The sequence below is a fragment of the Oncorhynchus masou genome, chromosome 1 (genome assembly GCF_036934945.1).
Source record: "Oncorhynchus masou masou isolate Uvic2021 chromosome 1, UVic_Omas_1.1, whole genome shotgun sequence".
NCBI classification, from domain to species: Eukaryota; Metazoa; Chordata; class Actinopteri; order Salmoniformes; family Salmonidae; genus Oncorhynchus; species Oncorhynchus masou.
In genome coordinates, this window is record NC_088212.1 from 26,595,960 (window position 1) to 26,609,945 (window position 13,986).

At 41.4% G+C, this 13,986-nt stretch overlaps 1 protein-coding gene across 1 annotated transcript in view; it reads left to right on the forward strand.

The window, feature by feature from the left end:
- The window catches only part of LOC135540583 (solute carrier family 15 member 4-like), a 44,388-nt gene that overhangs the window by 2,130 nt on the left and 28,272 nt on the right, over nucleotides 1-13,986 (forward strand). The window contains exons 3-5 of the mRNA XM_064967097.1: nucleotides 176-468; nucleotides 7,392-7,533; nucleotides 7,748-7,834. Of these exons, the coding sequence (XP_064823169.1) occupies nucleotides 176-468; nucleotides 7,392-7,533; nucleotides 7,748-7,834 (522 nt within the window). The remainder of the gene's footprint in view (nucleotides 1-175; nucleotides 469-7,391; nucleotides 7,534-7,747; nucleotides 7,835-13,986) is intronic.

Genomic DNA, 13,986 nt, shown 5'->3' on the forward strand with positions numbered 1-13,986 from the left:
TGCCATTGAATGAGGGGATATACAATAAAATGTTTAATATAATTAGGGTGTTTCTCTTATTAGATAGCAATGTTAGGCCTATGTCTACAGTTTGATATGATACTACTATTCTGTTTTGTTTCCTAAAGATGCTCATGGAGAGCAGAATGCCATGACAATCCCTTTTGCCTCACAGGTAAAAGATCGTGGCCCAGAGGCCACTCGCAGGTTCTTCAACTGGTTCTACTGGTGCATCAACCTGGGTGCCATCTTGTCCCTGGGTGGTGTGGCCTACATCCAGCAGAACATCAACTTCCAATTGGGGTACATAATTCCAGCTGTGTGCCTGGGTGTCTCTTTCCTGGTGTTCCTGCTGGGGCGCACAGTCTTCATCAACAAGCCTGCTGACGGTAGTGCCTTCACTGACCTGTTCAAGATCCTGGTTTATGCCTTCTGTAACACACAGCCCAAAGAGCCCAACCTGCTACGGTAAGAGGGGCCAGGCAGATCACTGCTGTTACTAAAGCCCCGTTTCCAATGGCACATACAATTAGGGCCAAATTCAATGTGGCTCAAATGTAAATCTCAAATTCAAGCTGGGTAGAGGGAAATCCGGGCCAGCGCAGCCCAGTTTCACAACTGGTGCCAGCTCGATTAGAATTCTAGCTGGAATTCTAACCGTTTACCTAGCTAGCTAATGTCAGCAAGCTACATACATGGCTGAGTCTGGCTGGAACTGGCAGGAGTATAAGTAATGTTATTTACTGCATGGTGAGGGTGAATTAAAGTCTTCGTCTTGCTAGCTAGTAACATTAGCTAAGCTAGCTGCAGTCACATATTGGGTACCTAGCAACATGACATCATTTGTCATTTCTGGAGGCAGTGGAAACGCAATAGTTAGCCCAACCTGGGTTGACTTCAAAATTCCAATGGAAATGCGTCTTTAGTAGTATCAGTATCTATATGTAGGCTAGGTGTGAAAGAGGCTGTGCTCTATCTGATCTCAATGGAAACACAATCTTGACTTTGTAGCAAACATGTTCTAATCTACTTTGGGAGTAAAAAAGAAGGCTATGTTATGGTTGTTCTCTAATCCAAGATAGTACCACACCACTAGGTGTTGATCGTAGCTCTTTATGTAAGGTGACCAGATTTCTGACATTAAAACCGGGGACATTTCCAGTTCGGTGGTCAATCTATCATTAAAATATCCAATGTTATTATCTATGAAATAAAAAAGGGGGACATTTCCGGTTTCATGTATTTAGTCTTAACAGGCACACTGTGATAGACAGAGAAAACAACTATATTACAGAAACACTACAGACAAGACAGAACTGTCCGATCTGAACAGCCAGTTAGTGGTACTGGTAGAATAAGAGCAGAAGAGAACATGAGCAAAATTTAAAAAACAGACTATAGGATATGTGAAATACACTGCTCAAAAAAGTAAAGGGAACACTTAAACAACACAATGTAACTCCAAGTCAATCACACTTCTGTGAATTCAAACTGTCCACTTAGGAAGCAACACTGATTGACAATACATTTCACATGCTGTTGTGCAAATGGAATAGACAACAGGTGGAAATTATAGGCAATTAGCAAGACACCCCCAATAAAGGATTAGTTCTGCAGGTGGGGAACACAGACCACTTCTCAGTTCCTATGCTTCCTGGCTGATGTTTTGGTCACTTTTGAATGCTGGCGGTGCTTTCACTCTAGTGGTAGCATGAGACGGAGTCTACAACCCACACAAGTGGCTCAGGTAGTGCAGCTCATCCAGGATGGCACATCAATGCGAGCAGTGACAAGAAGGTTTGTTGTGTCTGTCAGCGTAGTGTCCAGAGCATGGAGGCGCTACCAGGAGACAGGCCAGTACATCAGGAGACATGGAGGAGGCCGTAGGAGGGCAACAACCCAGCAGCAGGACCGCTACCTCCGCATTTGTGCAAGGAGGAGCAGGAGGAGCACTGCCAGAGCCCTGCAAAATGATCTCCAGCAGGCCACAAATGTGCATGTGTCTGCTCAAATGGTCAGAAACAGACTCCATGAGGGTGGTATGAGGCCCCGACATCCACAGGTGGGGGTTGTGCTTACAGCCCAACACCGTGCAGGACGTTTTTCATTTGCCAGAGAACACCAAGATTGGCAAATTCGCCACTGGCGCCCTGTGCTCTTCACAGATGAAAGCAGGTTTACACTGAGCACATGTGACAGACGTGACAGTCTGGAGACGCCGTGGAGAACGTTCTACTGCCTGCAACATCCTCCAGCATGACCGGTTTGGCGGTGGGTCAGTCATGGTGTGGGGTGGCATTTCTTTGGGGGGCCGCACAGCCCTCCATGTGCTCGCCAGAGGTAGCCTAACTGCCATTAGGTACCGAGATGAGATCCTCAGACCCCTTGTGAGACCATATGCTGGTGCGGTTGGCTCTGGGTTCCTCCTAATGCAAGACAATGCTAGACCTCATGTGGCTGGAATGTGTCAGCAGTTCCTGCAAGAGGAAGGCATTGTTGCTATGGACTGGCCCGCCCGTTCCCCAGACCTGAATCCAATTGAGCACATCTGGGACATCATGTCTCGCTCCATCCACCAACGCCACGTTGCACTGTCCAGGAGTTGGCGGATGCTTTAGTCCAGGTCTGGGAGGAGATCCCTCAGGAGACCATCCGCCACCTCATCAGGAGCATGCCCAGGCGTTGTAGGGAGGTCATACAGGCACGTGGAGGCCACACACACTACTGAGCCTCATTTTGACTTGTTTTAAGGACATTACATCAAAGTTGGATCAGCCTGTAGTGTGGTTTTCCACTTTAATTTTGAGTGTGACTCCAAATCCAGACCTCCATGGGTTGATACATTTGATTTCCATTGATAATTTTTGTGTGATTTTGTTGTCAGCACATTCAACTATGTAAAGAAAAAAGTATTTAATAAGGATATTTAATTCATTCAGATATAGGATGTGTTATCTTAGTGTTCCCTTTATTTTTTTGAGCAGTGTACTGAACAACTTAATTAAGAAATAAGACGACGATGAGATTGGTAACTACATAATATACTTATACCAACCTAATTTGTACATTCTGCTGAGAAATATATCTTCTTCAGGATTGCTCTGTCTTTGGCCAGCTTTTCCATGAACTCCTGGCAGGGGAGGTTGAAGTTCGTCTTCACAATAAGCATGGTCTTGATGGTAGGAACAGTGAGCCTATTTCTTGCTGCTGTCCATATATCATTCATTTGGGAGAACACTCTCTCGACTGGTGCATTACTTCCAGGTAAGCACTTGACAACAGACGCTAATCTAGCCACGTTAGTGTGGGATGTCGTTCTCTTTGAAGTGGGTAACCAACGTGCTCCATCTCTGACTAAGCGGTATCTCAGTTGTTTTCCATTGTTCAAGCGATTTTATTTTATTTTTTTTTTTTTTTTTTTTTTTTTTTTTTTTCCCTTTTCCCCTTTAGGAACTCTTGCAGGCCAGTAACCTCATCAAACAATGCATCCTCATTGATGGTCACATTGGGGCATTTTTCCTGCAGTGTGCTTGCTGCCTTCTGGATCTCTTCACGCTGCGGTTGCCTTTTTAAAAGGAGACAATGTAAATATTTTAGATTATCTGTGTGCTTTCCCCATGCTTGCAAGTAGTTCACAGGCACAGTGAAAAATGATTGGGATGTTTTGAGAAAGCTCTCTTTAGACATTGCTCCATTTCCCTCTAGCTCTCTCAGAAGTCCTCTGACCAAAACTGGAATGAAGTTGTCATCACATCTTGCAGTCAATTTTGCCTCGATGTTTCTCAGAATTGCAGCTGACTCCACAGCACAGCAGTCCTGTTATTCAAGCATCTTGATAATGTCACTGAATATGGTCAAGTTTCCATGGACAAAGGCCAGCCAAAGTTCAGTCAGTGGATCTTTGAACATTTCTTGCAGGACAACAGGGCATTTGTCTTCAGAAAGAAAAAAGGATTTCAATGGCACATACCTTTTTAAGCACTCTTTCTAGAGCAGGGAGCATGGACAGCCAGCGAACATAGCTGTGTCCTAAAATGTTATGGTACTCCTGGCCAACAAACTCACAAAAGCTCTTCAGTTTTCTACTCTGATGGTGAAAATCTGAAACTATCCAAATATCTTTGTGAGCAGGTACTCAACATCAAGGGGAATCATATCCAAAGCTGTTCTGGCTGTGTTATGAATGATGCCAATCACCTCCCGCTGCAGAGCATTTTTAACTTTGGTATGGACATTGACCCTCCCCAGCCTATTCAGTCCTCCAAAGTTGGTACTTGTGTTGTCGGCAGAGAATGCCACAACTTTGTTTTGCAGGTTATATTTTTGGATGACCACCGCTGCAACCTCGTCTGCTGTTTCTCCTTTCAATTCAACAAAATCATGCAGTTTTGTTTCCACAGATGTGTTGCTACCATATATCTGACCACTACTGGCAGCAGCTTTACATGTCCATGATTGGACGCATCAATGGACAGGGACACAAATTCAACGTGGTCTAGGTCCTGTTACCAAAGTAGTTGCCCATGGTGTGAACACGTTACTCACTATGGCTTCACATTTTGTCCTAGCACATGTAGACTTCGGCTCATAAACTTTCGTGTCAGTTGTGCTGTGCAGTCGATAGATCTGTAACTATGATTGTGTCGCATAGTGTGGTATGCAAAGACACCCTCCTGCACAGCTAAAGCATATTCTTCTTGGGAAGGCTACCTTCTTGAAGAATGTGGTGACAGAGGGCATACCAACATGGGCAATCAGAGGGGCTTTATGCTTTTGTCTGTTGATGTTCTACCACTGCCGTTCTTCCCCCGCTGCCAATTGAAAAGAGGAATTACAAAGGGTGCAGTTAACCATTCTATCGTCTTGACCTGAGCGTATAAATGGAAATTCTCTCGTCATTAAAATGGCATTTCTGTTTCTTGGAAAGAGCCATTGTACCTCTATCTGCTCTTCACTCTCCTTGTGTCACTCTTTTACTCTCAACTTCTCCAATCTTTCTCCACTTGTCTTCCTGCTTTTTCTTCCTTTCCACCTCACTCTTCCACACTCTCCTCGCTTCACTCTTTTTACTCCCTTAACGTCTTGGCGCACCGATCCCTTTAGCGGGATCATTTTCAACCAACAGCTGCTGAATTGCAGAGCGCCAAATTTTAAATTACTAAAAATATTTAATTTTCATGAAATCACAAGTGCAATATAGCAAAACACAGCTTAGCTTGTTGTTAATCCACCTGACATGTCAGATTTCAAAAAGATTTACAGCAAAAGCTATCCAAGCGTTTGTTAGGACATCTCTCTCAGCAGCCAAAACATTACAAACAGCTAGCAGCAAAGTAGATTGCTTTTCTGAATTTCGTGACCAATAAAATGAATCGCTTACCTTTGATCTTCAGATGTTTACACTCACAAGACTCCCAGTTACACAAATGTTCCTTTTGTTCAATAAAGATTATTTTTATATCCAAAATACCTCCATTTGGTTGGCGCGTTGTGTTCAGAAATCCACAGGCTCGAGCGGTCACGATGGGGCAGACAATTTCCAAATAGTATCCGTAAAGTTCGTAGAAACATGTCAAACGTTTTTTTATAATCAATCCTCAGGTTGTTTTTACAAAAAATAATCAACATTTCAACCGGACCGTAGCTTTTTCAATAGAAGAGAGAGAGAAAATGTCTGCTCCAATCTGATGCGCATGCAAAACTCTGCTGGCAACCAGCCATCCACTGATGTGATCTTTCTCTCTCATTTTTCAGAATAAAAGCCTGAAACTATGTCTAAAGACTGTACACACCATGTGGAAGCCATAGAGAAAGGAATCTGGTTGATTTCCCTTTAAATTAAGGCATGCAATGGAACAGAGAGGTCTCAGGAAAAACAGCACTTCCTGGTTGGATTTTCCTCAGGTTTTTGACTGCAATATCAATTCTGTTGTACTCTCAGACAATATTTTTAGAGTTTTCTGTCCTAATCTGACAATTATATGCATATTCTGGGCCTGAGAAATAGGCCGTTTCATTTGGGTATGTTTTTCATCCAAACATCAAAATACTGCCCACTACACTAATATATATATATATATATATATATTAGTACACTATTAGATAAAATACTTTGGTTAACAGATTTCCATTGCTTACCTCATTTTTGTATTATTTTATCTAAAGAAATGGTTTGCAATAATAAATTGGCAGGCTCTGTAATCATATCTTTACCTTTCCTCCTATCTCTTTCATGCTTCTTTCTATCCAGTCTTCCTCCACTCCACTCTCTAACAGAAAACATTTTGCTAATGTATCCATGAAAATGTCAAAATATATTTTCACACTACTTATAATGCCAAATCATTAAAATTGTAATTTACAAATAAATATTCTCATAAGTAATTGTGCATTTTAATATAATCATATTTTCAAAATAGCCCGTCCACTGCATGTTTACATGTTTTTTAACCTAGTTACCATGACAGTGGCTGGCAACCTAGCTAGATAACTTGGTCGACATAGCTAGCTTAACCTAACATTAGCTATTTAAAACCTTATAAAGCAGAGCATCTATCTATATAATAAATTGTGACATCATTCGCTAGTATCTCAAACAAGTAACTTTGTTTGGTTGTGGATTCACTTGACACTTGCGAGATTCTGGCTGAGTTTTCCACAGCAGTTTTCTCTAAAACTAGCGTGAGCAAGAAGTTAGAAGAAGAAGAGTGAAGGAAGCTGATATAGCTAGCAGCCCCCTCTGCTGGACAAAACAAGCACAACGCGATTGAGACGTCAACCGGTAGGCTCTGCTGCCCGGTCTTGCCACGTATAATATTATTTCACTTTGCAGTCTGTTTTTAACGCACAGTTAAAAAGTGGGGACATTTCCGGGGACAGCTCCAGCCGGGGACTGTCCCCGGAAAACGGCGACGTCTGGTCACCCTATCTTTATGTTAAACCCTTCTTTGATCCCCAGCCTGTACTTTTTTTTGTGGTCTTCCCTGGCATTCATCCATCATCATCATTCATTGTGGAGGAAGTTATTCTGAAGTGCTGTTGCTTGACTTTGAATCTAAGTAGTACAATAAGTTCAAGAACTTAACATTGTTTTAAGTTGGCCAATCCTACAGCGTTTCAAGAATTCCATATTAAGGCTTTTTCTCAAGAGATAGGGATTATAGGCTTTAGTAGAAAATGGGTCCTTTTGACAGAAGTGCCATTATTTGAAGGAGAGACATAAACAAAAAAGGCCTGATTTAAGTCTCTTATCTCCAGCATTTAGTTTAATAGTAGCTGAGTTTATGTTTAAGGAGTATTTACAGAATTGTACCGCCCCTATCAAAACATGCAGTAGCCGCTTTGTAGATCTTATTAAAGTTGTTCAATTGTGTTATTCTTCTCTTGTTAAGGGCTAAGCCAACCATGCTTGATGGAGCTAAGGTGACTTATGGAGGGAGATTCCCTGAGGAGAAAGTGGAGGAGGTGAAAGCACTGCTGAAAATTCTTCCAGTGTTCTTTGCTCTTATCCCATACTGGACTGTGTACTTTCAGGTAAGAGATATGTATTAACCTCTCCTCCTTATGGTAACAAAGCAGTTTTAGTTTTTTTCATAGCAACATGCCGTCACATCAGCAACGGTGCGTTCAGTGTTATTGCAAGCAGAATAGCATTACAACTGAAGAAATGATGATAGTTTGGGGACTTTGAACATGTACTGTAGGCCTACGTTACTAGTGTAATTATTTGATTTTCATTGTGCTATAGATGCAGACAACATATTTCCTTCAGAGCCTACATTTAAGGATTCCTGACACCAGCAAAGGCACCAACAGCAGCACCGGCACCGACCAGGTAAACTCAAACTGAGCCTCGGTTTATTTTTTTTCTTATTCTGGAAGGTGTTATAAAGCCGCCCCCAGGTGGTAAGGGTAGGCAACAACACATTGATCCTCAACGTGGGGCCCCTCCTGTACTCCCTGTTCACCCACGACTGCATAGCCAAGCATGACTCCAACACCATTAAGATTGCTGACAACACAACGGTGCTAGGCCTGATCACCGACAACGATGAGTCAGCCTATATGGAGGTCAGAGACCAACCTCTCCCTCAACATGAGCAAGATAAAGGAGCTGATCGTGAACTACAGGAAAAGGAGGGCCAAACACGCCCCCATTCAATCGATGCGGTTGTAGTGGAGCGGGTTGAGAGCTTCAAGTTCCTTGGTGTCCACATCACCAACAAACTATCATGGTCTAAATGCACCAAACAGTCGTGAAGAGGGCACGACAACACCTATTCCCCCTCAGGAAACTGAAAAGATTTGGCATGGACCCTCAGATCCTCAAAGTTCTACAGCTTCGCCATCGAGAGCATCCTGACCAGTTGCATCACCGCCTGGTTTGGCAACTGCTTGGCATCCGACTTCTAGACGGTAGTACGGCCCAATACATTAGAGGGGCCAAGCTTCCTGCCATCCAGATTCTAGACTAGGCAGTGTCAGAAGAAGACCCAAAAAATTGTCAATGACTCCAGTAGGGCAATTGGTACCGGAGCGCCAAGTCCAGGTCCAAAGCCGTAAGACTACTGAACAATTAGTCAAATGGCTACCCGGACTATTTGCATTTTTTTTCACTGCTGCTACTCACTGTTTATTATCTATGCATAGTCACATTACCCCTACCTACATGTACATATTACCTCGACTAACCTGTACCCCCCCACATTGACTCGGTACCCTCTGTATATAGCCTCTTTATTATATTTTTACTTTTAGTTTTAGTCTATTTTCTTAACTGCATTGTTGGTTTAGGGCTTGTATTCGGTGCATGTGGCAAATAAAATTTGATTTGACCCGACAAAATGTGAGTAATAGATCTGTCGTTCTCATTGAAAGCACGTCTAAAAAAGATTAGTTTTTGCGTCTTTTACATACGGTTTTGTACAGCTTCAATATCTTTTTGTATTTTTCACAGCAGTTTAAATGGTACAATGATTCTCTACATAATACTTGCTTGTTTTGTCACACAAACTGAAATTAGGCAAACTGTTTTGAATTTTAGCATCCAGGAAATGGCAGAGCAGTTTTCTGTATTGTACATCTTTAAATATTGATCATTTATTTGACTGAGACACGCTCTGACAGAAAGACTCATATAAAGCATCCGATCGAGCGGAACAGCACCTCTCTGTCTCAGTATGTGTAGCCCATGTATCTGATGCTGTCTTGTAAAAAAGATTATGGCATGCCATACTCTTCTCGGCCAGATGGTATCAGATACATGGGCATCATATAGTAAGACAGAGGGGCGCCGTTTCGGTCGTTCAGATGCTTTCTCCGGTAAGATATATTTTCAGCCATGCAAATTGAAGGGAAGTTGGCGGGAGCACAGTGTACTTTTTTTATTGTCCAAAATAATTCATGCAATCATGCGGAAGTAACCTACTTTTTGAAAATACGTCATATCCAATAGGCTTAAGCAAATAGAAATTTGCCAAAATGTATATATTTTCTCCTGAAATAAAATCATTCAAAATACTCCATCAGAGCGCTCATAGAGCCACAGAGGATCATGATCTTATTTTATTTTTAAATCACAAGTGCATACAGTGATTTATCCTTTTAAAAGTTGCAGTGTACTACAGCACAGCTTGCATGGTGCGGCAGAATTCTAATGGCACGTTATTTAAGTGTCAACCACTGTTACCATTAATGCTATTTTGACCACCAGAGTGCATCTTTGAGAATCATTTGATAGCGTTCAATAGTGGCAGTACTAGAGATTTTACAACCTTTTTTTGTAAGAACATGGTGTATGGGACTGATTTTATGAAATGTTGCTTAATTTGCTTAATATTATGGCGTTTCTATTCCAAGAAAAGCGAAAAACCCTCTGGGTTTCCGTTAGGATGGAACGGAAAATATGGGGCTGTGCAACGTGACAGTAGGCTACAGTACTGGGCTATTTAGCTAAAGAATCCTGTGTCGTGCAGGCACGTGGGAGACCGGGGTTCAATTCCCCGATGGGGAGGAAGGAGTAGACTGTCCTTGTAAATAAGACTTTGTTCTTAACTGACTTGCCTAGTTAAATAAAGGTTACACTAAGAGCATAACATTTCTACACCCTAATTGTATAATTGCAGTACCAATACCCAAGACCTACACCACTTTTAACAGCACATTACTCAACACTAGTGAGACTCATGTCACCTACGGTAGGCCTACAGTATATGGAAAAATATGATGTGACTCTCCACCAATAATTGCATAGAGGATTCTAAATTGAAAACCAAACACCGCCTCATGGGTCTCCTGGTGGCGGCCGGCACAGGTATCGAACCTGCATCTGTAGCAACGCATTTTGCACTGTAATGCAGCTTCACCACTCGGGACGCCCCATCCACAAATTATCAAAATACAGAGAGGTGTTGGTAAAGGTATATTGTCCTGCTATGGGCTATTCTAATACTGTACATGGTGTCCAGGTCAGGATAACTAAAACATTTCTTTATTAAAGAGAGAATGTTGGTACTTATTTATTTTGATCCAAAGCCATGAATGAGTGAGTCACTCAGCTTTATGTAGATGCTGGGCTATATGGCTGTTTCATCAACTTGATAATATAGAATTATATTTTGGAGGTTAACTTGTTTTATTTAAACAATTAAAGTGAGCGAATTGTAATCTGAATAATGCCCAAAATAATACTTGTAAAGGCCAAAAATGTATTAGGCCAAAAATGTATTTATGTTTTTAGAGGGAGAGAAACGCTTGCCAACTGGGAGTCCCATAGGGCAGTGCACAAGGACAGCTTGCCATAAAAAAACAGACTATGGTTTGCAACTGCACATGGGGACAAAGATCGTACTTTTTGGAGAAATGTCCTCTGGTCTGATGAAATCGAAATAAAACTGTTTGGCCACAATGACCATCATTATGTTTGGAGGGAAAAGGGGGAGGCTTGCAAGCCGAAGAACACCATCTCAACAGTGAAGCACGGGGGTGGCAGCATCATGTTGTGGGGGTGCTTTGCTGCAGAAGGGACTGGTGCACTTCACAAAATAGATGGCAACATGAGGTTGGAATATTATGTGGATATATTGAAGCAATATCTCAAGACATCAGTCAGGAAGTTAAAGCTTGGTCGCAAATGGCTCTTCTCAATGGACAATGACCCCAAGTATACTTCCAAAGTTGTGGCAAAATGGCTTAAGGACAACAAAATCAAGGTATTGGAGTGGCCATAACAAAGCCCTGACCTCAATCCTATAGAAAGTTTGTGGGCAGAACTGGAAAAAGCATGTGCGAGTAAGGAGGCCTACAAACCTGACTCGGGTACACCAGCTCTGTCAGGAGGAATGGGCCAAAATTCACCCAACTTATTGTGGGAAGTTTGTGCAATGCTACTCAACATTTAACCCAAGTTTAACAATTTAAAGGCAATGTTACTAAATACTAATTGGGTATGTAAACTTCTGACCCACTGGGAATTTGATGAAAGAAATGAAAGCTGAAATCAATCACTCTCTCTACTATTAGTCTGACATTTCACATTCTTAAAATAAAGTGGTCATCCTAACTGACCAAAGATGGGGAATTTTTACTCTGATTAAATGTCAGGAATTGTGAAAAACAGAGTTTAAATGTATTTGGCTCAGGTGTATGTAAACGTCTGACTTTAACTGTGTGATAGGTTTATTTGGCTTATATGATTCTAATGGTCATACAGCTTCTTGACAGTGTCGTGAAGTCTGTTTTCTTAGTCCAAGGGTGTGTTCGTAAATTCGATCTGGAGTGCCAGAGTGTGCTCTGGGCGTTCGTAAATTCAGAGTGTTTTGAGATTGTCTGTTCGTAAATAGCAGTAGGGTTGATCCAAGCTGACCTCACATCTGCAGTCAAGCACCAAAGCTAACTGGCTAATCTGTTTTTCAAACTAGACCTTCTTAATGTACTTGTTCTCTTGCTCAGTTGTGCATCGGGGCCTCCTACTCTTTCTATTCGGGTTCGAGTCAGTTTGCTCTGTTCTGTGAAGGGAGTAGTACACAGCGTTGGACGATATCTTCAGTTTCTTGGCAATTTCTCCCGTGGAATAGCCATCAGTTCTCAGATCAAGAATGGACTGACGAGTTTCAGAAAGTTATTTGTTTCTGGCCATTTTGAGCTTGTAATCGAACCCACAAATGCTAATGCTCCAGATACTCAATTAGTCTAAAGAAGGCCAGTTATATTGTTGGTTTTATCAGCAATACAGTTTTCAGCTGTGCTAACATAATTGCAAAAGAGCTTTCTAATGACCAGTTAACCTTTTTTTTAAATGATCAACTTGGATTAGCTAACACAACATGCCATTGGAACACAGGAGTGATGGTTGCAGATAATGGGCCTCTGTAAGCCTACAATAGTCATTTACAACAATAACAATGTCTACACTGTATTTATGATCAATTTGATGTTATTTTAATGGACAAAAAAATGTGCTTTTCATTAATCTAATAAAAACATTTCTAAGTGACTTTTGAACGGTAGTGTATACCTAGTTGATATTGGCTGCTAACATGAATGACTTTCAGCTCCAAATGCAGTTGTAAAATGAAGTTTATTTCTGTAGCCAGTTTTGCGTCACAGTTTTTATGGCTGTAATGACAGGCTACATTTGTGCATAGATTTGCGTGCGCGGGAGTCACACGTTTTCTACCATTCCTTTTTGGGGGTCGCGGTCAAAGTTTGGAAATCACTGGGATACATGATAGTGGCATGGATTTGGATTATAGATGGTTATAATGGTAGGTAGGCTACAGTATTTGTTTTGGTTGCTGTCTTCTATTTCGACTGGAATTGTATTGGTCATTGTTAAGTGCAGCATTTATTCCAGTTCATAGTTTTGCAAAATACTCATCGGATTGGGCTGCTTTCCCTTGTTCTTGTACTAATTGCTCAATAAGTCTTGTGGGTGCTTTTTAATTTTTGTGTGTTGAGCACGTCACCCAAAATGTCTGTGCGTGGCACTGATTTACTACAATATCAAAATTTAAGAAACAAACTTCCAAACAAATGTAAACTTCTTGGTAGGAACACTAAACAATTGACTAAATGTGGGTTTCGACCCTTATGTAGGTGTGATAACCAGCCATAAAATATCAATCTCACAACAGGCATAAATGTGTCATGAGTGTTGTGACTATTATGGCAGGTTGACAGCTGTTATGACTGTGCCATAATGTGTTGTGACACTGGGTGTCAAGTAAAGTGTTATCAAATAATGCATTAATTTGTCGTTTACTGTTCTCATTCTCAGGGAGGAAACGTTTGCGTAGTTCACAACCAGCTACACTTGCGAGAAACAAATTTGGTTTATTTGATAACCATAATTTATGAATTTAGTCAATTTTTTCCTTGTCTTTTGTTTGGAGTGCTCCATGTGAGACATGAGCATGTCTGGTTTCTCTGTCCTGTTAATGTTGAGGGAGTGTGCACGCATATGTAGGAAAGTGCCTATTTGGGGATGTGATTTCTTATTGTTTTCACTCACCACTTCCAGCACTAATAAGCTGAGCTTCCCAGTAACTGTGCGAGGTGCAGAAACAATATGTTAATGAAGTCTTGAAAAAAAAAAAAGTACATCCATTGTGAATAATTTTCTCAATCCTCACCGTATTTGAAAAATACTCTTCCCCTCAATAATCATCAAGCCTCGATGTGAAATGTACACTGGTGTGGGAAAGTCTCAGGGGGCCAGGAATTGGCTAATTGATACAATGTTGCATGTTTGCACCTCTTCCAGATGTACCCAGCTGATTTGATACAATGTTGCACTTCATTAGTGATAGACCTAGTTCAAGTCATGACGGATAGAAAGGGAGGCAGACAGGCGAAGTAGAGAGATGGATGTGATTTTTAAAGAACCTACATTTTCGTCAGGACATTCTCTGCTGTTTTTATTTGTCGGCTTTATGTATTTTTTTATACAGTTTACATTGGAAGTTATAGGCCTACTGCTGCATTGGT